Source organism: Cynocephalus volans, chromosome 3 (assembly GCF_027409185.1).
Source record: "Cynocephalus volans isolate mCynVol1 chromosome 3, mCynVol1.pri, whole genome shotgun sequence".
NCBI lineage: Eukaryota > Metazoa > Chordata > Mammalia > Dermoptera > Cynocephalidae > Cynocephalus > Cynocephalus volans.
This window is the reverse complement of record NC_084462.1, coordinates 182,943,642-182,965,708: the sequence shown is the minus strand read 5'-3', so window position 1 is coordinate 182,965,708 and position 22,067 is coordinate 182,943,642. Positions and strand designations below refer to the sequence as shown.

Below are 22,067 nucleotides of genomic sequence, written 5' to 3'. Positions count from 1 at the left end.
TGTGCTTCCTTCCCAGCAGAGCAAACGCACTAACCTGAAGAAGCCCAATTCGGAGCGCACAGGGCATGGTCTGAGAGTCCGGTTTAACCCTCTGGCACTGCTCTTAGATGCTTCTCTGGAAGGAGAGTTTGATCTGGTGCAAAGGATTATCTACGAGGTGAGCTGCAGCCCCCACCACTATGTGTGCTGCCAAGGGGGTGGGCTGGGCCTTCACATGCCGTGTGTCCTAGGTGGAAGATCCCAGCAAGCCTAATGACGAAGGGATCACCCCACTGCACAACGCAGTGTGTGCTGGCCACCACCACATCGTGAAGTTCCTGCTGGATTTTGGGGTCAACGTGAACGCTGCTGACAGTGACGGATGGTGAGGGCCCCATGGGGGTGTGGGGTTGAGAGATTCACTTTTCCCTACCTTACCAAAGGAAAGTTCGTATTCTAGAAAATTGGGAAGTATGGAGAGAGAGAGCAAGAATACTCATCTTTCCATCCGTGGAAGATAGCTGTTGTCAGCATTAGCCACTTAACATTCCAGCCTTTTGTGTTGATTATTTTGTTAAAGATGTAGCTGAGGTCATATTCTTCCTATACTTCATTGTAACCTAAGCTTTCTGCTAACTGTTCACTCTTCCCCTTCTCCTATATTCTACATGAAATATACCCACTCTGTGTTCTGCATTCATCTATCCTGTACGAAAAGTAACTTCAGCTGTTCCCCTTTCTTTAGACACTGAGGCTGTTGGTGTTTTTCGTTTCCATTTGTCTTCAGGATCAGGGCTGTGCTGCTGTGCAGGGCCTGCTGGTCTTCTGCAGGGACCAACAGCTTTCATTCTGTATATTTGAACTTTTTGTTTTACTTGTGGTAAAATACACGTAACATAAAACTTACCATCTCAGCCACTTCTTAATGTACATTTCAGTGTGTTATGTACATTCACATTGCTGTGCAACAAACATCTATTTGTAGGCCATCTCTTAATCCACTTCCTGCCCGCCTTTTTCAAAAGTTTATACGTGGTCCAAAATAATTTGCTAATAGAAATCATGCCATTACAAAGACAACGCAGGAGCTTGCTTGGCGCGAAGGCATGGTGCCTTCTGTGAGAAGTGCATGGTAAGCAGCTTCATCTGGGCTGCACCTTCATGCTGCTCTGATTGCAGGACGCCACTGCACTGCGCTGCTTCCTGCAACAGCGTCCACCTCTGCAAGCAGCTGGTGGAGAGCGGCGCCGCCGTCTTTGCCTCAACCATCAGCGACATTGAAACTGCTGCTGACAAGTGTGAGGAGATGGAAGAGGGCTATATTCAGTGCTCCCAGTTTTTATATGGTACGTAGGTAGGCCTGGCACACCTCAGACTCCTTCCTGGGCTGCGCTTGTATGAGTGCAGTATTCTCAGCCTGCTCCCACCTACCTCAGAGGCAGCCAGAGAGTCTTCTTCAAATGGAAGCCACATTGCCCCTTCCTCTCATTCCTGAAAACATAACTGAAGGTCCGTGTCATTAGGATTCTATGCCAGATTGCTAAAAACAAAAATGACTTTTCTGTACTTTGCATAGATACTGCCCCAGGGCAGAGCTGTCATGGGTGCGGGTGGCTGGGTGGCACTTTATCTGTGCCCTCACTGCTGGGGTGCCCCAGGGCTTGAAGCAGGGCCGCTCCATCTCTGCGAGGCCTGAGGGGCATGGCCCTTTGTCTCTGGAACCATTTGGTGAGTGAAGCTCATGTCCTAATTAAGCTGCGTTGGCCAGGGTCAGATTTCCCAAGAGCTGGACTGTCGTCTTTATTCTGAGTGTTAAACAGTCACAAGGCATTCATTCCATGTGTAACTTGAGAACCTGCCAGTGATAAACTAAAACAGCCAGAAGACACCCACCGCTTAGGGCAGGGCTAGGTTGTGCAGTGGGGTTGGGGGCACAGAGCCCCCAGGCAACTCAAGCCTCCATGGGGAGGGGCTGCAGTCTCACTGGCACCTAGTGGGGCAGGAGGGAGGCTCCCCCAGCAGTTGCCACTGGCCTTCAGAATCAAAGTGTCCTGCAGAAGGCCCTTTCTCAATGTACCCACAAGGAGCTGCCTGGTTGTGTGCTTGCTCAGAGGTTGTGCATCAATCGTATGTAGTTCATTCACTGCCATCCAAGAGCAGTCACAGCTCTTTTAGTTACTGACTTTTAGAAGTTTGTTCTAGATGTGAGTTACAAGTTTCACCTTAAGACATGCCCTTTTAGAATGACACACCTTTGCCTCTGGACTCAGGACTTCAGAAGAAGTACTGTATTGGAGGACAAACAAAGGGCTGTTCACAGTAAGCCATGGGACATCCGTAGGGCCTGGGGAAGCACCAGGTCATGTGGCTCTGGTCTCTCACCTCAGCCATGACCTCTGTTGAGCCTTGTGAGAGCAGCCTCAGCAGCAGCGTGTCGTCCTGCTTGAGTGGGGCTCCTCTCTGCACCTGCTGCACACTGAAGCCTGACCACTGCTCTTTGGTCCCAGGGGTGCAGGAGAAGCTGGGGGTGATGAACAAAGGCATGGTGTATGCACTGTGGGACTACGAGGCCCAGAACAGCGACGAGCTATCCTTCCATGAAGGGGACGCCATCACCATCCTGAGGCGCAAGGACGACAGCGAGACCGAGTGGTGGTGGGCTCGTCTTGGGGACCGAGAGGGCTATGTGCCCAAAAACCTGCTAGGGGTGAGCACCTGAGCCACTTGGGTGGCACTGGGAAATCAGCTGTCCTTTTTATCTTGCCCATAAGTCACAGAACACAGGTCATAGCATGGGTTTAATCCTGCTGGGGACCAAGCCTGAGCAGCCCCCTCTGTACATGGGCAGGTACCCACTTTGCAGAGTTGGCATGAGGCTCAGGCAGGACCCTGGAGGTCCCATGGGAGCAGTTGGGGCATCAGCTCGTGTGGAGGCTGACACTCACAAGGTGCAGTGTGCTCTGTTCATGAGGAGCTTCAGCAAGCAACTAGTCTCACCCCACCTGGATTTTCCCCAGTCTAGAGTTCTCTACAGCCCAGAAATTTCTTCAGTGGCGGTGGGTAGGGAGGCAGGAGCTTGCAGGCTGCGTTTATAATTGCGTCAGTCCCCTGGCAGAGGGGCTGCCTCTGCTGTCTTCTCCTGCGGCCCTCGCCCAGGCTGGCAGATACTCCTCATTCGTTTAGCAACCTTTCCCTGAGTGCCTTGCACTACCAGCACCTAAGTGAACACAGCAGACACCTGGATGCCTGCCCACAGGAGCTTATGTCCTCATGGGCCTCCAGACAGGGACAAGTGTTTAGGTGGAATGACACACTGTCAGGGAAATAGAGGGACAGAATACTCTGGGGTGGGGGCACTTTCTACAAGGCGGGTAGAGTCTCAGAGTAGAGGTTACAGCTCAGCTTAGGCCTGGGAGGAGAGTGAGCCTCACGGCCATTGGGGCAACACACTGAGGTGAGGGGAGCAGAGGCGCAGGTCCTGCTTGTGCTCTTCCTCATCCCAACCTGTTTGCATTGCTCCCCAGTTGTATCCTCGGATCAAGCCGCGGCAGCGCACGCTCGCCTGAACTTCCTTTGCAGCACCACTGTCCTGCCAGCTCCTAGGAGCTGCTGAAGACATTGTTCTGCTGCCTCCACAGGAAAGCTGAAGCTAGAAGTGGTTTCAATGGTGCTCGTGTTAGCAGACCATCCACAATGTGAATTCCTGCAGTTGCTAGGTGAGGCCCTTTCTCCAATTTGCCCACAACTGGGAGAGGGACTTTCGCCTCCAAGAGGACTGAATTTTGCCAATTACTGTAAATCCAAATAAACACTCAGCTTTCAAAACACCCACCCCTGTTGCCAATAAGAAGCCCTATAATTAACCCTGGTTGGTTGCCAGTAAAGACAAAAGCTCTTACTAACTTGGACACAAGTCCACCCCTCATTTTAGATGTCACCTGTCCCCAACAGTGAGACTTGCAGCCACATAAGGTGCGCTCCTACTAGAGCCCTGCCCTTATGTCACTGAGAATCAAACCCATTATCTTGCTCACCCTCTCCCCACACCGTTCTTCCTTCATCACCAAAGGAGCTTGTCTGGAAACTTCTGTCCAGTGTTGTTGCCCAATGTGTATGCGAGGCCTCCACTGACCACCCCCCATGGCCCAACTTGGGGTGTTCTGCTTCCTGTTCCAGGAGTTGGTTTAGTTCCTAAAGGTGGATTGTGCTAGCCTGGGGCTGTGGACAGACTTCCATGCCACAGGCACAAGGGCGCTTAAGACCAGGTGACATTCAGCCCAGAGAGCCTCCACACACACGCTTGCCTTCTCCTCTCACAGCCTCTCTTGCTGCACAGTGTAGTTCTGATCCTCTCACAGATTGAATCAGTGTCTGACTGCAGAAAGTGGCGTCCTCGGCACCAAAGGGTGGAGGTTGGTGTCGGGTGGACAGCAAGGCCTGGCTCAGATGAGGCTGTTTGGGCACCTGAAGGATGGCAGGTGCCTGGTGTCACGAGGGGCCTCTGCAGGGCAGCAGCTGGGGTAGGAGAGCTAGAGGTGGGAGGGCCCCCCATCTGGGCCAGCTATGATGCAGTGACCTTTGTCACAGCTGCAGCCTCGACACAAGGAAGGCGTTCTGCTTCACTGAAGTTGGATTGTGCGTGTAAGCTTTTTATACACCAAAAGTATTTTTTGACTAGACCATTCAAAACTACCAGAACTATGTTGGAAAGTTTTTTTTTTCCTCATTAAAACACAGGCCCTTAGGCTTTATTTTTCATGTATGAGTCTTGTGTATAATTCATGTATAAATATGTGTATAGATTCATTGATGCAGTGCTGTAGCTGATCACTTTTGTGCATGGATCATACACAGTGTGGTGAGAGAAGTGAATGCCGTTGGGGAATGGCCTCTGTCATAGCACCATGGCCGCTGCCACCCCAACACTCAGAGGCCGTGTAAATGTGCACAATAAACCGCTGTCTCACACCAGTGCCTGCGAGTCTTGTGTTCTGGAGCCAGGGCTGGGCTGTTGTGGCACAAGAGCTCAGGTTATCTAACACAATAAGGCAAGGTGATCTGTAGTTTCAAAATAGGTTTTAATCATAAGCTTTATATACAAATTACTGTACAGTCATTTTAATAAAGTGAAATAGTAAGTGAAAAGTACAAAACACAAAGCAGGCACCTTCCCCTTAGTGAATTATCAAAGGATTGTACATAGCCCAACATTAGTGACAAAGAAAACGGGCAGTCTATTAAATAGGCTAAGGCAAATGCTGTAAACTGGCTATGAAAGATGGAGCAGGCTCCATTACAAACCAGAGGCCAGGGTTATCACTACCCAAATTGTGTCTATGGAAGAATTAATGAACACTGGTGGGCCAGAACCTTCTAGTAAACCTGGGAACACATAAAACGTGGCATAGTTTATGCTGAAATAGTTTAGCAGCTGTATAGCACAGTCTCTCCCACCCCCAATTTTGTATCAACAAGATAATACATTCTAAAACGTGAGGCTGCTTAAAGCGTTAATGAACTGTGTACATATTGCACTAGGTAAGTGAATACTGGTTTTCCACATTCTTGAGCTGCATTTCCTAGCACATGTGGGATTCATTCCTGCTGGGCACAGGGAGCAGGCACTGCTGTTCCAAGTGGCTCAGTCCTGCTGACCAGATGCCCTCCAAGTTCAGCTCTCATGTGGAGTTACTGGTCCCGAGATTCATAGAGCAGCTTGGCAGCCTGCAGGGTGACCAAAAATACACACACCAAAACCTGATTCGTCCTGTGCCTGGTCAGAGGTGAGCCTGCATGCATTCCGGGGGCAGATTTTCCTCTGGGAAAGGCAAAGGGCCCAGCCTCCCTCCTCAGCAGGCCATGGTACCTTGTGCATGGCCGCCAGCCACGCTGCAGCCGGCCTCCTGCTGGCATTTGTGTCCTCCACGGCCATCAGCTTCAGCTGGGTCACACCCACAATCCCCGGCACTGTGTACTGAAGGAACATGCCTGTGGCCCGTGCATTGCCTCCTGGAGGAGGAAGTCGAGGTAAGAAGGTCCAAAGAGGACCAGGATGCCACCAGCTCTGATATGGCAGTGGCCAGGGCACCTTCCTAGCCTTGTGCAGCTCTGGGAAGCGGCTGGGTGGGGCGGGGGCAGTGCTCTCCTGCACCTAATGACAACAAGATTCTCAAGCCTGTCTGGTGGGAGACCCCAAGTGCACAGAGGGCAAGAAAGGGACCAAGCCTGATGCTCCCAGGGCTGGGACAAACAACCGCATCACTGAGAGCTGCATGAGAGGCCTCGTTCTCAGCAAATCCAGAAACTGCCCAGCCTCCCCAGCCCTGTGTGGTGATTCCTGCCTTCAGAGGCCCCCCCTCCCCCGAAACAAGGTTGGCTCCCATCTACGCACAGATCACACCTGTGCAGCCAGGACTGGTGGAAGTGTGACCTCACACCTACAGTTCAGAGGCCACAGCCATCCCACTGTTGAGAACCAGGGACAAAGCTGAGGCAACTAAAATGCCACCCACCCTGGTCATGTGCCCATTCCCCTAGACCTCACACAGGATCCCACAAAGACCCTATGTTGGGGGACTGGCCTACCGGGACACATCCCTGCCATCATTGGGCCATGACCAACTGCTCCAGTAACAATAACTTGATTCCAGCACCTGCTGTAAGAACAAACCGCTCCAGGAACAGAATGGCTCTACATAGTCAGAGCTACTGTGTAGATAAGAACCTGTGGACTAAGCCTCGCAGTGAACCTCACCTACTGCTTTTTTAACTTCGTAACTTCGGGAGGAAGCTCCATTATAAGCAATAATCCACCCCTTGGAAGATTCCTTCAATCAGACACAGACCTGCAAATCAAGCCCAGGGCCTGACTCTCCTGCTGGTCAGGGAGTCAGCAGGAAGACTGCAGTGCACGGCGGGGGAGAGGCCCGACAAGCTGCCACAGCTGCTCCTTCAGAAGCCTCGCTTGTCTTCAAACTCAAGGATCCCTGGAGACCCTGCCTGTCTGATCTGCCCTGACCGGCCCCTGTGGGACCCCAGAGCCTGGTCTGCCCACCACAGAGCTGGCCTTGTGTGAGAAGAAAGTTTGACTGGAGCACAGCCGCAACCACCTGCTGCCCTGCTGTCCACAGCTGCCTTCACACTTTGTGACAGCAGGTGTGGCCAGCACAGATTCCCTCTCTGGCCCTGGATGGAACCAAGTGTGGGGCCCCATTCTGGAGGCAGGTGGGTGCTCTTCAGGCTGCCTTCAGCTCAGGGCACTGTTCACTGTTCCTAGTCCCACCCTGTAAGACAGGGTGCTGCGGTTTTCAGGGGTCTATGAAAGCGTGGGGTAGAGCAGGGCTCACTGTACTCCTGACACTGCTACACAAGGCGTGCAGTGCCAGAAGCCTCAGGCCTGCAAGGAGAACAGCCAAGAAGAGAGGCTGTGGGCAGAAGGGCAGGACACTGCCAGAGGCCACCATTGTGCTCGTCTGGGTCCGGATGCCACTGTGTCCTGGCCACCTTCTCCTTGGCCTTGGCTAGGGCTATGGCCATTCATGTACCTGAGCCTTGGGCTTCCAGGAGGAGGCAGGCAGAGGGAGGCACCGGGGCTGACGTAGACCCTCCCTTTGCACCAGGGCATCTTCAACTCACAGTCTACCAAAGACAACCAGCTTGGTGCCAACCACACACATCCCTGTGCTCAGCACAGAGGGGGCAAAACCTTTGCCTGGTCTTCCTGCCTAGTTCAGAAGGCAGAGGCAGAAGTGCTGTGAGCAGAGGCCATGCAGGGCAGGTGGTGCTGGGGAAAGCTGCCACCCACTTCACCCCTGGCCTCATCCTGCTTGGGCTGGCAGTGCTGACAGTAAGCTGTCGACCACTGGGCCACGATTCCACCAGGATAGAAGAACTGAACAAATACATTTTCTTCTGCCAGGACATTTTCATTTGTTTTATAGACCCATGCATTGGACCAACATCTCTCCTAAAGCAACCAAATGTGAACGTGAGTTGCACAGAGAACTCTGGCAAAAACCATCCCATGAACAGAGGCTGAATGGGAAGAGAGGAGCAGGACCCACAGCATGCTGGGGGGTGCAGCTGGCAAGGGAATGGGGCTGACCTTCAGAGGCAGGCTGGCTCCCCGGGAGGCTGGTGTAAGTGTGGAAGTCTTTTTCTACATCAAGAAGAAGGGCAGGCAGGAGAGAGAGCAACCGAGAGCCAGTCAGAAAACAGAAAGCAAGACAGCTTACGTCACGCAGGTTTCTCAGCATGGTTTGCAGACACCACCTAGAACTCCCCTTCAGTGGAGAGACAGCTACTGAAGCGTGCGAGTTTAGTGGAAAGGGCCCAGACTGGGCTACACACTCTAGAAGCTCACCAAGGAAAAGCACAGGAATTTAGTGTACAGAGAGCCTGTAGGAGGAGGGAGTGGCGGAGGGCTGAAGTGCTGGCTCCCGATCAGCCACCGCTCCAGACCCTCTGGAAATCTCGGTTACTACATTTGGAGCTTTGTCCTTGGTTTGAGTCCAGCAGTAAATGAAATAACACATAAGAGCATTTATACAAAGGGAAATTATTATGACATGTTCAGGCAGGCGTCCGTCATCATCCCATGGTTCCACCCCCATCCACCCAGCCAGTTCTAGCACCCCTGACTGAACACAGTCCCCGTAGAAGAGGAGAGCCCGACAGACCCTGTGCACGCACGGCCCTGAACCCTCCCGCTGAGGAAAGGACACGTGGCATTTACCTCCGGGAGGGAAGCCTTCCGTGAGAATCTGCACGGTTGAAATGTGTGCAATTTCAATTTCATGGTGGCTGTCTCCATCCAGAAACAAGTATCTACATCAAACAAAAGGTTTGCAAATCACCACCTTCAGGCTCAGTGTGACTGAGGTCTAAAGTCTGTGACAACATTGTCTGCTCCCAAGGAGGATCCTCACTCTTACCTCTGGTTGTTGGAAAGACGACAAACCATAGTTTCAGATTTCTCTGAGTTTCCAAAGGTTACGAGGAAGGTGGCTCCTTGAGAAACAAAACAAGCAAACAGGACGTGCTGCTTCCCCACTTGACCTTCCCCAGTCACCAGTCCCTGATGCGCACACAGAGGACAAAATGAAACAAGCAGGAGACAAATAGCAGCTCTGTTCTAAGGACACCACCCAACACGCAAAAAGGCGGAAACGGACTGAGGTTTAGGAGGTAAAGCAATAGGCGTGGCTTTGTAAGACAGGTTTTGCTCGCTTACAAAGCTACTGGAAATTTGTTAACATCCTTCAAAGAAAGGGCGCAGGGGATCCATCACACGGGCCCAGATCAAAGAATGCCCTCCCCAACACATTCCAAGAGCCACCCAGGACAGGACCAAGAATAGAAGGCAGCACAACAAAAGCCACATGACACACAGTCCCGCCAGGATGCCATGCCCTAGGTTACACAGGAGGAAACTGCAGAGCAGGGAGGCTAGGCTGCCCTGGGCCCCGTGCCAGTCGGGCAAGCCTGTGGGAAAGTGGGCAGAGGCACCATGAACGGCAGCAGCCAGGAAGGCTGCTCGATGCTCACGGGCTCCCAGACTGTGTTCCCAGGAGGTGACTCAGGACCAGAGTCTGCATCATGCTACTGTCGATGGTCTCTGGACCTGTTCTCTGGGGGCCACGGTCACAAATGCTCCACCACCAGCAACAGCGTTCCAAGTGGGGAGGGGGCTACCCGGGCCCAGGGCATCTCCTCCCACCTGATGGACGTGCAAGCAAAGTCAGAACCAACATTCTAGACAATATTTCCTCTCTGAAGGACAAATAGGCTCTGTAACTGCTTCTAAATGAAGCCAGAAGGAAATGGGGAGGGAGGGCAGGATAGAACATCCAAGAAAAGCCGAAGAGACCTCTTCACAGCCCGCAGCATTGGCACAAACAGAGGAGCCCAGGTCACCTCGTATGATACACTCAGGACACCACGGGACCACTTACCGCTCAGGAGCACCTTGAGCTGTTTGTCATAGAACTCCGCCTCCTTGTGGGACACCAGGGCACACTCGGCACACTGCCGCACAGGGTCCACAAAGCACATGCGTCGCAGTGGTACCTTCTGGCTGCAGCACCTGTCACAGAAGCACTTCCCACAGCGGCGACAGTGGTGCTGGCAGGATGGCGAGCACGGGCAATGAGGAGGGGCTGAGGACAAGCTCCCCCAAGGCCTGCTCTCTGCTGGCATGGAACTCCCAAATGCACCCAAGGCCAACAGGCAGGCCCCCTGGAGCATCTGCGGACACTCGTGCATGGGATGCTGCACCCACGTGGGTCCCATCAGGGCCCTCTGTGTATCAGAGCGCCGCCTCCCTTGGGAAATGAGGGCTTTTTTAAAAATGATGGACAAAAATGACTGCTTTTCAACTCTTTCTTGCAACTATCCAAATCCACTGACCAGGATGCCTTCTGTGCAACTATGAGCTCAGCACATTTTAGGGACAGGACACTCCCTGAGGTCAAGACCTGCCTGTTTGGGCAGCACCCAGCGTGGGGATGGCCCCCACAGGCGTCCCACGGCTGTGAGCTACACCGTCACTTTCTGCTGACAGGCAGCGCACCACAACAGGGCAATGTCTACGTGCACAGCATGCAACAGCCACTCTCTCCTGGAGGAACTGGTCTCCCCCAGAAAGCGCCAACTGTCCTGTTAGGGCACCTGATCAGTCCTCCCACACCCCACTCGATGGCCTCAGCTCACCTTTCTGGTGATAAAGTCAAACTTGGCATCACACTGCATACATCTTGGACACTGGGAGAGAAGACAACAAAGTGTTAAAATGCAGCTCTGCCACCCCACTGAGAAAGCCTCCCTCCCATGTCCCACACACCAGGCGGCCTGTAGTGGGCAGGCTTCTGATGCAGTGCTGCAGGAGGTGTGCCCAGTGCTCCCAGGGGGTCAGGGCCTGACTGCCCAGTGGCCAAGGTCCTGCCGGGCAGGGAGTGCACCCAGACAGCCCTGCGGGCACATGGTTTGACTGTCCTGCAGCTGAGCACACATCACTGTGCTTTAGGTCATTTCTCACAGTGGGCCCAATGGCAGTTCATTTTAGCAACTCCTTTCTGGCCCTAGTCCTGTTACCAGAACCAAAGATCAGCACCATGAAAGGGCCATGAAATTCCACAGCAGGAATTAACCTAAACCAGCAAGGGACACAATATCACCCCACTATGCCAATGAAGAAAGCATAGTAAATCTGCTAAATGGAGGGTGAGGGGCTCCAACTGACAAAAGCCTATGTCCTCAAGGCATGAGGTTTATTCTGGACATTTCCCTGGAGTCTTTGCGGCCTGCTGACCTTTGAGGGAGGATTTGGAAGAAGCTGGAGCAGAACTTGGGGATGAAGCAGGGTTTAGCATGGTCAGACACCAGGCCTGGAAGGCTCTGAAGATGCTTCCTCAGTCCAAGGAACCAGGAGGGGAAGGCTCAGAGACCCACCACCCAGGGCTCACTGGACTTTCTTGGTGATGAAGATTCTATACACGTGGAACTTAGGAGTGCACAGAGAGAAGTGAGAGGGTGGCTAGGGTCAGGGCAGAGCAGTAATTCTGATCACACAAGCCCTGGGAACTGGGCGGCTGGCCACTGGGGCTCACTTCACCCAAATGAAGTATGAGGTCCCCAAATACCCCAGGACCTCCGCCCCTGTGGCCACCTGCTGGATACCTTAGGGTTGCAGTGACCCTAAGGAAGTTTGATCTCTTCACAAACCTGTGATAATCAAGCTGAGAGCCCTGCTGCCCAGTACAGAGCAGAAGACGGCAGAGCGACAGCCCACTCCACTCACCCCACACTGGCAGGGCCCAGCAAAGCTAGTCAAGGGCAGTCACCTGCTTATGAACTGCTTAAAATGAAGTCACAGTGCCTGGACACACGGAGCATGGGACCCCAGCTGGGGCAGAAGGAACTTGGGGTGCTGGGCGTCGGCCTGGCAGGGAAGCTGGCGTGCTGAGGGGTGGCCTGCACCTTTCAGACACAGAGAACAGAGACGACTTGATGCCTAAACTCAGGAAGCAGAGCAGCAGAGAAGATGCTAGACTGTAAAGAGACCTGCTCCAGAGAAGAGCCCTTCTAGCTAGTGTGCTTAGTCTAACTGGTTTTCAGGTAAAGCAAGAATGGATGTAGATCAACTTAGAAAACGAGTTCAAAATTCTCACTGAAATGCTGGGTGCATTTACCCAGCACCCACAGTCATGCATGTGCTAGCCAATGGTCATCTGCCCTGCTCCCCTGCAGGACGGAGGCCTATCCAGTCCCTGCTGCTGCAGTTCCACTGGCCCTCAGCTCTCAGCCCTCTCTGAGAGGTCCTCACTTAAGAGGCCACACCTGGCTGTGGGCAGCCTCAGCCACTCAGACAACTCTTCAGAAGGTCCAGCCCAGCCTCCAAGCTCCCCTTGGTGGCAGCGGAGACCTTGGGACAAGTCACAGCCCAACTGCCTGAGTCACCCCCAGGTGAGAGCACTGCCCAGTGAGCTTCCCGCTCATACATGTCCACCGCAGAGCCTGCTTCCAGAACTGACCTGCAGGGCTGCAGAAACCACAGGGCCCAGCTTTGTCTGCAGCTCCCACTTACAATAAACTGGATGCATTCACCACTTAGCAGGTGGGTTTCCAATCCCGAAAGCCCTGGGGACCGCAGGGCAGTCTTTGTGAAAACGCTTATCCCACAGCTGCAAAGGTACAGAACTCCCGAGCCTCAGCTGGGAAGGTTCCATCCCAAACCGGCCTCATCCTGCTTAAATGGAGAGGCCCGTGAAGATAAGCCTGGAAACGTCTATTAGGAGACACCACCAGTGACTGAACCTATGCCAAGCTACTACTGTCAGCTTGCCCTGCTCTGACAGCAGGTTTTAAGAGTTGCTTGTCACTCCAGTCCAAGGTAACAACATGAAGATCCTGGCCCTGAAGGGAATTCTTTCACTGTGCATTCTTTTAATAGCAAGAAGGCTGCTTTTGCCATGAAGATGGTGACCCCTTAATTTGATGAGCTGTCACATACTTTCTCACATGCCTAGTGTGCCCCCTGCCTTCCCTGCTCCCTGGGACAGGTCTTCCACAGCAGTCTGGACCGCGGGACTAGGAACAGTTACCCTTGCTCAGCTTCGGTTTCCTCCTCTGGGGCCTTTGTAAGGACTAGACAAGAAGGTGCCAGTGACGCTGGGAGTGACGTCCTTGGTGTGACAGGCACGTCACACTGTGGTCATTGCTGTCAGAGACTCCCATGTTGGGGCAAAAGCCCGAGTGGCACGAGGTGAACTGCAAAAAAGTGTGGGTTGAATGAACTAGAGCGTGACTGGATAGTGTGATCGAAAGGGGCTGTTGGTGGCAGGGGGAAGGGGGAAACAGGGATACAGAGGCCTCTTGCTCTGGATGACTAAGGGCTCTGGCTCGGCTGAATGTTTATCAAGAATCATCCAGTCAGGGCACAGAATCCTCAAAGGAGATGTAAGATATTTTCCCTCCACTGAGAACTCCCTCTCTCTTTGTATTAAGTCCGTTTTCTATTGCTTATAACACCTGAAACTAGGTAATTTATAACAAAATGAAATTTATTCTTACAGTTCAGAGATTGGGAAGTCCGTGGTTCAGGAATACATCTGGTGAGGACCTTCTGAGTGGAGACTCTGTACAGGGTCCTATGGTGACCAGGATGTCACATGGATAGAGAATGGCAGAAGCAAGAGAGCTAACCTGCTCACTCACTCTCCTTAGAAAGCCATCAGAACCACGCCCATGACCACCATTAACCCATCAACCCATTACTCCAAGAATGAATTGATTCACTCACTCTTAAAGGCCCCACCTTCCAACACCATCTTAAGGGTTAAGTTCCAACATGAGCTTGGGGGACGTTCAAAACACAGCACCCTCCCAGTGGGAAGGGAGGGGGAGTCAGACAAGATCAGAAATTAAGAGCATAGGGCCGGCTGTGGCTCACTCGGGAGAGTGTGGTGCTGATAACACCAAGGCCACAGGTTCGGATCCCATATAGGGATGGCCGGTTCGCTCACTGGGTGAGCGTGGTACTGATAACACCAAGTCAAGGGTTAAGATCCCCTTACCGGTCATCTTTTAAAAAAAAAAAAAAGAAATTAAGAGCATAAACTGAGGAACCAAAGTCTCAAAAAGGAGCTGGGACTGGGAATGGCCACATTATTACCAGACCAAACCAAAGAGTTATGACCTCTTATCTGACACAACCTCGCCACCAAGGACAGGTGGGCTAACAAGGAGCTGACAAGGCACTACAAGGCATGGCTTGCACAGCATCCCACGGTGGGAGAGCGGCCCCTGGACACAAATGTCACTGTCCTGCCTCCAGCTCTGACAGTGAACATGCTGGGGCTGGTCCCCAGCACTGACAAACCTGGCTGTGGCACCTGGCACGCAGGTTCCTCATTCTGTCCTGGCCCACAAGGCCAGGTGGGGAACACAGGATCATAGTCTCCTTCTGAAATGTAAGCCTAATCCCCTAGTGTCTTTGCCTTCTCGGTCACTGAGCAGCTTCACTCTGGCCAGCCAGAAACCTGTTCGGCTGCCCCTGCACCTCCTGGGGCTCTCTTCACCACCCCCTGCTAAACTAGCTCACAAGCACATGAGCTCTCCCCTGCTCTGCACCCCACCCCAGGAAGCCAACCCCTCTTCTGGGCCTCAGACTCCTCCCGTGCAGACCCCGGAAGATGCTGGCACAGAGGAGGTGCTCAGGACATGGAGCTGCCGTCACCCGCTGCCCTGGCCTTGTCCTGCTCCTCAAAAGCATGACACCTTCCCCCCCTGCCCAGCTGCAGAGCCATGTGCAGCACATACCCAGTGCCAGGCTAGTGACACACACCTCACAAGAGTCGTGCAAACCAGTGACTAGCTTTGAGGAAATTCACATCAGGTGCCAAGGTCCCACTATTCCTAGTTGGTCCCAAACAGCATCCAGTGGTACCAGGACTGTGCAGGTGCTTCTGGAAGGGGTCTTCTGGGATCCTCTGCTGCAAGTGTGCCTTTGTTGTGGAAGGACAGGTATCTGGGCTGTGGTGCGCACCAGGGGCCTTTCGGACGTCGTTCTGCAGGACAGGCACACTGACCTGAGCCTAAGGAGCTGCCAGTGGCCACTGCCCCGCACTGGTGCGGTGTCTAAACTTTTTCAGATCCTATGAATGACATTTCCTTGTTTCCTCTTTCTGGACTTGGAAACCAGGCCTAGCTCATCTGGCCTTCTGGAACCTTCTGCAGAGTTGAGTCAGCTGCTCTGCATCAGGGGCTCTCCTGCCCGGCTGGCTCCAGGCACAGCTGGCTGTCTACACACTGCCTCTGCTTCCACCCAGCCCCGGCCATGCCCTTGAATGCACCCGGCAGTTCTGGAACGCTCCGCATGCGTTGCAGTGGTACAGCCCCTGCCTCTGTGTGAGGCTCTCTTTCTTGACCCCAGACGTCCTCCAGCCACAGAAGCCACTAGAATCTGCTAGAGAAAGCTGCATAGTGGTTAGAACCAGTGAGGCTACACAAACAAGAAAGCTGCACTATTACCAGGTTTTGGCAAGAATAACTTCACAGACTCTTGGCGGCTTCCCCAGCCTGTGGCCCCATGACAGCAGGGCTGCGCTCTCAGTGGCAGCACTAATAGAACTGCTTCCCACGTTCACTGTAAGGCTTGTGTTTGGGCAAGTTGAAAGACCAATTTCTAAACATAATACCATGTCTAAAATTTCACTTTGCTCCCTTAAAGATAAAAGTAATCTGGAAGTTTTTTTATCACTCAAAATAACCAAAGAGCTTATTCAAAAAATTGACAGATTTTTAAACAACATAATTTCCTGTTGATTATAATAATGAAAACAAATTTTAAAAATTATCCACAGAGCAATTTAATATGAAAAGACAATAAGGAAATAAAGCAATGAGTGAAGACATGAGAGTAAAATTACTGCCAAATAATTAGTGCCCGTCAGTGAGCAGCCTCACCCAAGGAAACAAGAACAGGCGCCAACCCTGCGGCCCCTCCCCTGACTGAACCAGCAGCTCCCTGATGTCCCGTGAAATGGCTATTTCAGGAGACAGAAAACACATCAAAGCCCAGAAACCAAGAATGATTCACCTATTCCCACCCATCCCATATGTAGCCAAAGGCATTTCAATGCCAGCCTCTGACCACATCACATACCACACCTACATGTGTCACAGCGTCACCGCTGGGGTGGGCTGTAGCAGACTTTCAACCCAGCACAATCCCCAGAGAGAATTCTTAGGTTCTTCAAAAATCAATTGATCGTAAAAAAATTTAAATACATGTATCAATATATCTTTATTGAAAGATAATCATTTTTATTTATTTATTTATTTTTTTTGGTGGCTGGCCGGTACAGGGATCCAGATTTGGACAATCATTTTTAAAGGTTAAGATCATAACTCCTACAAATATAAAATGAACCCATATCAAAAGTTTGGGACCCAATAAGATGTTAAAAACCCAGTTCAAAGAAGAATCCAAAGAGCAGACATATACAGGCCATGAGGGCTGGAGAAATGAATTTGGTAATAGGTGCAAAACTGGCTTCTTTCACAGGGGCGGGGGAGAGGGGACCTATTGCACCTGCAGAGGACAAGGTGCACTTGCACTGCATGGCAGGAGCCGCCTGCTTCACTATCCACTTTCTACAATGCACAGAGCTGTCAACAGCTGCAAGACGAGGGTGCACTACCAGGGCTGATGGTGTCCTGAAAGGGAAATGCTGGCGTTCTACAGGACACCAACTTGGTGTTGATTCCAAGTTGCCACCTTCCTCACCTCAGACGGAGCTCTCAGCCAGCCACAGGGCTCCTGGGAAGCCCCTGCACCTGCCATTGCTCAGAAAAGTCTGCTGGTTCTCAGACTCCTGGGCGGCTCCAGCAGCCCTCGGCCTGCACAGGGTGAACATTACCCAGCCCTGCGATCCTGGAGAACTATTACGAAACCCCTGCCCTTCAGGGTTCCAGGAAAGTGTTCTGCCGAGAGCCCCTCCCCATAGGACCTAGATAAGATCACAGATGCCCCCTTGGTTCCCCACGGCAAGGCCAATCTTGTTGGCCCTCCAGTGCCCATTCTTTGCCCCATAAAACTCTGGCTGGACTGTTTGTCCCCGCTAGAACACGATGCCCCCTAACCAGCCTCGGTCAGCCTGTGGTGCAGCCTCTCCTTCCCTCAGGCCCTCAATGGCTGCACCCCGGCCTCCAGGCTGGTTCCCACCTCCCCACACCTGCTTCTGTTCTAGGTGACTCTGAGACCTTGCAGAACTGAGCGTTGGAGCATTCTCTCTGCAGCAGCACCCCCTTCCCCAATAGTCCTTTCAAACAAAATCACTCCTCACCCAAGTTAGGATTCATTTATTATCTGACACCCTTGTGCTCTCTCCACTCTGGTTCTGCATCTACAGAGTATTCCAGCGCGAAAATGACGGCATAAAGCTGCCACAGTCATTGTTATACCATGGCTACGAGGTGAAGAAAGGGGAATGCAGGCTGCATGCGTATTAAGGATGGAACTCAAGATTTCAGGCTGCTTGTGATGCCCTTGTGGCTGCATGCCAGAACAGCCCACCTCCAAGCACATTCTTCCGTGCGACTGGGAACCACGACGGCAGGGTCAGACAAGCCCTTTTCTCCGTGCCCCCACAGCCCACCTGCTTCTGCCTCCCCCACCGACCAGCTCCCGGGCAGCGTGAACTTCCTCATCCTCCTGTGTTTACACTGCTCTGGGTCGTGAGCCACAGGCCGCCTCTGGAGAAAGGGCACGTGTGCACACACTTCCCAAACTTTCTGCAACATTTTTTTTTTCTTTTTTTTTTTTTTTTGTCGTTTTTTTCGTGACCGGCACTCAGCCAGTGAGTGCACCGGTCAGTCCTATATAGGATCCGAACCCACGGCGGGAGTGTCGCCGCGCTGCCAGCGCAGCACTCTACCAAGTGCGCCACGGGCTCGGCCCCTGCAACATTTTTAAGGGACAACCTTCATGGGCTCAAAGTGATAACCTGGCACAGGGACAGGCACCTGGTAAGTACTCAGCAGATGTGGGCTGGGCGAGAGCCAGAATGAGAATGGAGGAACACCGCAGATACGATGGCAGGGGGGATGGGAGGAAGCCAAGGACAATATGTGGCCCTCCTGCCACATTCCACCTAATTCTCCTCCGCCCACTCCGAACCACCATCTCCACAACTGTTCCTCTCTATGCTTGAGTCCCCTCTCACACGCAATTCCCTTAACATCCCATGAGCTTGCAGCTGGCCCACCAGCTATCACCACCAAAGCCAGACTTTATTCCAAATCAGCCCAAACTGCCCCTATTCTTTTTTTTTTTTTTTTTATTGAATCATAATTGATAATACATATGTTTTGGGTTTAACATTGACATATGTTGATCAAACCAAGATTACTAGCATAATATATATTGTTAAAAATCATAATTACTCTTTATGCCCCTTGTCCAATCTCTCCCCATCCCCCTCTCCCTTCTCCCTCCCCCCACTGATAACCCTAGATTTCTTCTCTCCCTCTGAAAGAGTAATGGTTACTCTGTTGATTTGTTGCCTAGATGATCTGTCTAATGCTGAGAGGTGTGTTCAGGTCCCCCAATATTATCACAGAGAAGGTGCTTCTTCTGTCACTCTGGGATGGGCTTTGTGGAGAGAGACATCGTCTTCTTTTCTTTGGTCTGTGCTGGTAACTCTCCTGGTGTCAATGCACTGCAGTGGCTGGTGGACCATCTGCGTAGTGGTTGTGGTGTCTACCCGCTTTCACGGCAGCCATGGTTATTGTGGTGGCTGAGGTGGGCCACCCACATGGAGATGATGTTTTTGGCATGTTCCTTGGCGCTGCCAAACGGCCCCTATTCTAAGTTCCTCCAGAACACTCTGTGGTAATTTCTGGACTTCTGGACGATGCCCCAATAAAATTCAAAATACACTTTCTGAAGCTCAGAGAAGAAAGCCCATCCTTCCTTGGGTGCCTCCTTCTTCCTCCGGCTCACCAGATTCCAGGGCCTTCATCCGCTGCTCAGATCACAGTTATCACAATTCAAACACATTGGGGATCTGGAGGGACACCTGCCCCATGCCAATCGGGAATGATCTTCCTGTCACACCGGGGCACCTCACTGACTCACTAACTTTGTCAAAAGTTCCCGAAAGTCCCCCAGACAGCCTCGCAGAGCTCCAGGCTCACCTCACCTGCACCCGAGGCCACAGGAAAGGTGACTTTATGCAGGAAAAACGTGAAATGATGACCTCACCTGCCACCAGAAGCGCTCTGAGAGAGGGACAAGAGGAGGTCAGCTGATGACAGCATGGTCAGAACCGTGGGAGGTGCTGTCCAGGCAGTCTACACAACAGGGAGTATTTCTGTATTATGCAGAGTTCACGGGGGCACACCAGAAATGGATACAATTGTACTTGCTGATCAAAAACATAAGAGATTTCATGAAGGGACAATTAGGAAAAAAAATGTCTGACAAGGCAATAATGGAAAAAGGAGAGAAGCACTGGTCTAGACTCCAGAGGACACCCCCGGGTACAGGTCATGGCTCTGTAAACCGCAGACAGTGAGAGGGTCACTTCCCTCAGACAGGCAAATTCTGTTCTGGGCACAGAGGCTCCCGCTTCCCCCCGCTGGCCACCCCCTTGTGCTGTTCTGACTTCTCCGTGACCTCATCAGGGCTGGTTGCCTCACTGCGTGAATTCAATGGATCTGTAACAAATGTCCACTTACGTCTATATGAGGTATAATATTATCTTTTTAAAAGAAACATTTATTTTCCTGAATTTTTTTATTGTGGCAAAATACACATAGCATAAATTTTATCATGTTAACCACTTTTAAGTGTACAGTGCAGTGGTATTGAATATACTTACAGATGGACCGCATATATGACGGTGGTCCCATAAGATTATGATTCCATATTTTACCGTACCTTTTCTATGTTTCGATACCTGGGTGCTCACCACTGTGTTACAACTGCTCGCAGTATGCAGTACAGTTGTATGCTGCACAGGTTTGTGGCCTGGGAGCCACGGGCTGGACCACACAGCCAAGTGTGCAGTTGGCTGCACCATCCAGGTTTGTTAAGTGCACCTGTGATGTTCCCAGAACCAGGAAATCGCCTAATGACACATTTCTCAGGAGGTATCCCTTTCGATAAGTGACACATAACTGTATAATGTTACGCTTAATTATCTTTCACTGCAGTAAGGTGACATGAAGGAAAAGTACACTCTGTTAGTTCAAAGAGAACAAGTGCCAAGAGGAAAAATGCAGAAAAAGCACAAACTCCAAGGCAGACAAGGAATGAAGGGGAGGGGTGAGGGTGGTGGCAACCCCATGGCCCACTCCCAGCACCTCCAGAGTGGCCTGTGCAACTCCCACCCTCTCTGGGCCTCTACAGATGAGTGCTGAGCTGGACCAACTCTTTGAGATTCTCATCTCTTTCAGACTACCATCTACCTTCAGAGCTGGAGGGTGGTGCAGCTGCAAGAGGGTCAGCCAGACCGGCAGGGCATATGTGGCCCTCCTCCCAGCCACCCCACCCCAGCCCTGCCCACCCAGCTTCTGGCTGGCAAGGTGGTTTCTCAACGGGCCACCTGCCCACCACATTAAAACACACTCCAGGGCTGGCCGGTTAGCTCAGTTAGTTAGAGTGCAGCCTTATAATACCAAGATCATGGCTCAGATCCCCGCAGCTGCCAAAACATAAAAATAAAAAGCACACTCCTCTGCTGAAAACCTGCAGGGACACATGCAGTGATTCTCCAGGGGAGAGAGGACAAGCAGCTTATCCGAATACAGGGCAGGGGGTTTTCAATTAATGCAGTCACCAGTACTTTGATGTCTCTTGGACATGATATTAGATTTACCATGAAATAAGACTATAAGGAATGAATGAAGTGCTTCCATTTTCTTAGAAGTGGCCTGACTTGGGCCGAGCCCGTGGCGCACGCGGGAGAGGGCGGCGCTGGGAGCGCAGCGACGCTCCCGCCGCGGGTTCGGATCCTATATGGGAATGGCCAGTGCACTCACGAAAAAGACAAAAAAAAAAAAAAAAGTGGCCTGACTTCAGGGAGTCTTTTCCCCAGTCGAGAATTACTGGCTTATGGGATGGAGTCCAAACTCGCTGGCACAACACAAAAGGGCCTCCATAATGTGATGCACCCACCCATCCCACAGGAAGGCTCGCCCTCTCGGAGCCCCCACCTCCTCCTTCCTCTCACACCTGGGCAGGTGCAGGACACCCATCCTTACTCCACATCTGGAAAGTCCTACTCAAACCCAAGACCCCGCTCGACCATCGCTTCCCCCGCAGTGCACCCGCGCTGAGGTGCACACTAAGGGGCACGCTGTGTGATAAGCCCCGGCCGTCCCCCAGCTCAGCCCAAGCAGGCTGCAGGACCCGCACGCCAGGACACGTCGGAAGGGACGTGGTGAGGAGGAGACAGAAAGGCTTCGAGTGTGGAGATGGGGGAGGAGAAAGGGAACCACAGCCAGAAGGCGAAGCGCCTCGCGGGCGGGGTGGCAGGACGCCCCCGGGGCTACCGAGATGGCAGAGGAGGGGCTGTGAGGTGCCCGGGGACAGCCGACGGGGGAGACCCCCATGAGGACCGAGGGGCCAGAGGAAGCGATTCGGGGAACAGCGGGCAAGGCTAGGGGTGCGCAGGGAGCAACGAAGGAGGTCGGGCCGGGCACGGGGGCGTCGGGGAGGGGCTGCGGGGAGGCTGGAGGCGCGGGGCCCAAGGCGACGCGGGCGGGGACGGGGCGGCGGGGACGGAGAGGAGGCAGGGCGGGTCCGAGGCGCGGGGCAGCGGCCGGCCAGCGACGTACCTCCTTGTCTGGGACCCACGGCGGCTCCTCCAGGCCGAAGGGGCTTCCGAAGGCGCGGTGCTCGGGCACCATGCGTAGGCCGCTGGGGGAGCGCACCAGCTTTTTGGCGTCGCGGCGCGCGGCCACCTCCGAGGACATGACGCCGCCACCGCTGCTGGCCCCACTTCCCGCACTTGAGCCCCTCACCCAGCTGGGCGGTGCCGCCCTTCCCGCCCCGCCCCGCGTGCGGATGACAGCGCCGGCGC

At 52.8% G+C, this 22,067-nt stretch overlaps 2 protein-coding genes across 10 annotated transcripts in view; one reads left to right on the top strand and one right to left on the bottom strand.

Moving 5' to 3' along the window:
- PPP1R13B (protein phosphatase 1 regulatory subunit 13B) overlaps positions 1-3,806 on the top strand; it is a 78,466-nt gene extending 74,660 nt beyond the window's left edge. For 3 of the 5 annotated variants that reach the window (XM_063091453.1, XM_063091451.1, XM_063091449.1), the window contains 5 exons: positions 17-157; positions 231-364; positions 1,159-1,325; positions 2,487-2,686; positions 3,504-3,806. In XM_063091453.1, coding sequence (XP_062947523.1) covers positions 17-157; positions 231-364; positions 1,159-1,325; positions 2,487-2,686; positions 3,504-3,545 — 684 coding nt within the window. In that variant the 3' untranslated portion in view covers positions 3,546-3,806. The remainder of the gene's footprint in view (positions 1-16; positions 158-230; positions 365-1,158; positions 1,326-2,486; positions 2,687-3,503) is intronic. The other 2 variants (XM_063091452.1, XM_063091450.1) reach the window with 1 other exon arrangement.
- A 1,232-nt stretch (positions 3,807-5,038) lies between these two features.
- On the bottom strand, positions 5,039-21,998 carry ZFYVE21 (zinc finger FYVE-type containing 21). Of its 5 annotated transcripts, none has more exons than XM_063091251.1 (8): positions 21,823-21,998; positions 10,690-10,740; positions 9,933-10,101; positions 8,913-8,988; positions 8,714-8,805; positions 8,084-8,137; positions 5,846-5,988; positions 5,039-5,703 (listed from the first exon to the last, which is right to left on the bottom strand). In XM_063091251.1, exons 1-8 carry the CDS (start codon positions 21,958-21,960, stop codon positions 5,668-5,670), a joined length of 759 nt encoding a protein of 252 aa, XP_062947321.1. In that variant the 5' UTR covers positions 21,961-21,998; the 3' UTR covers positions 5,039-5,667. The 5 variants fall into 5 exon arrangements, with proteins under 5 accessions (XP_062947321.1, XP_062947322.1, XP_062947326.1 ...); XM_063091252.1 differs by having other exon boundaries at positions 5,846-5,985; XM_063091256.1 differs by lacking the exon at positions 21,823-21,998 and adding an exon at positions 14,822-14,896.
- Between the last annotated feature and the right edge of the window lie 69 nt (positions 21,999-22,067).

Coding starts and splice junctions, on each gene's coding strand:
- ZFYVE21 (XM_063091251.1), bottom strand. CDS start 21,960: ATGTCCTCGGAGGTGGCCGCGCGCCGCGACGCCAAAAAGCTGGTGCGC. Junction 8,806..8,912: donor CGTCTTTCCAACAACCAGAG/GTAAGAGTGAGG, acceptor TGTTTGATGTAG/ATACTTGTTTCTGGATGGAG. Junction 8,138..8,713: donor GGAAGGCTTCCCTCCCGGAG/GTAAATGCCACG, acceptor TTCTTGATGTAG/AAAAAGACTTCCACACTTAC.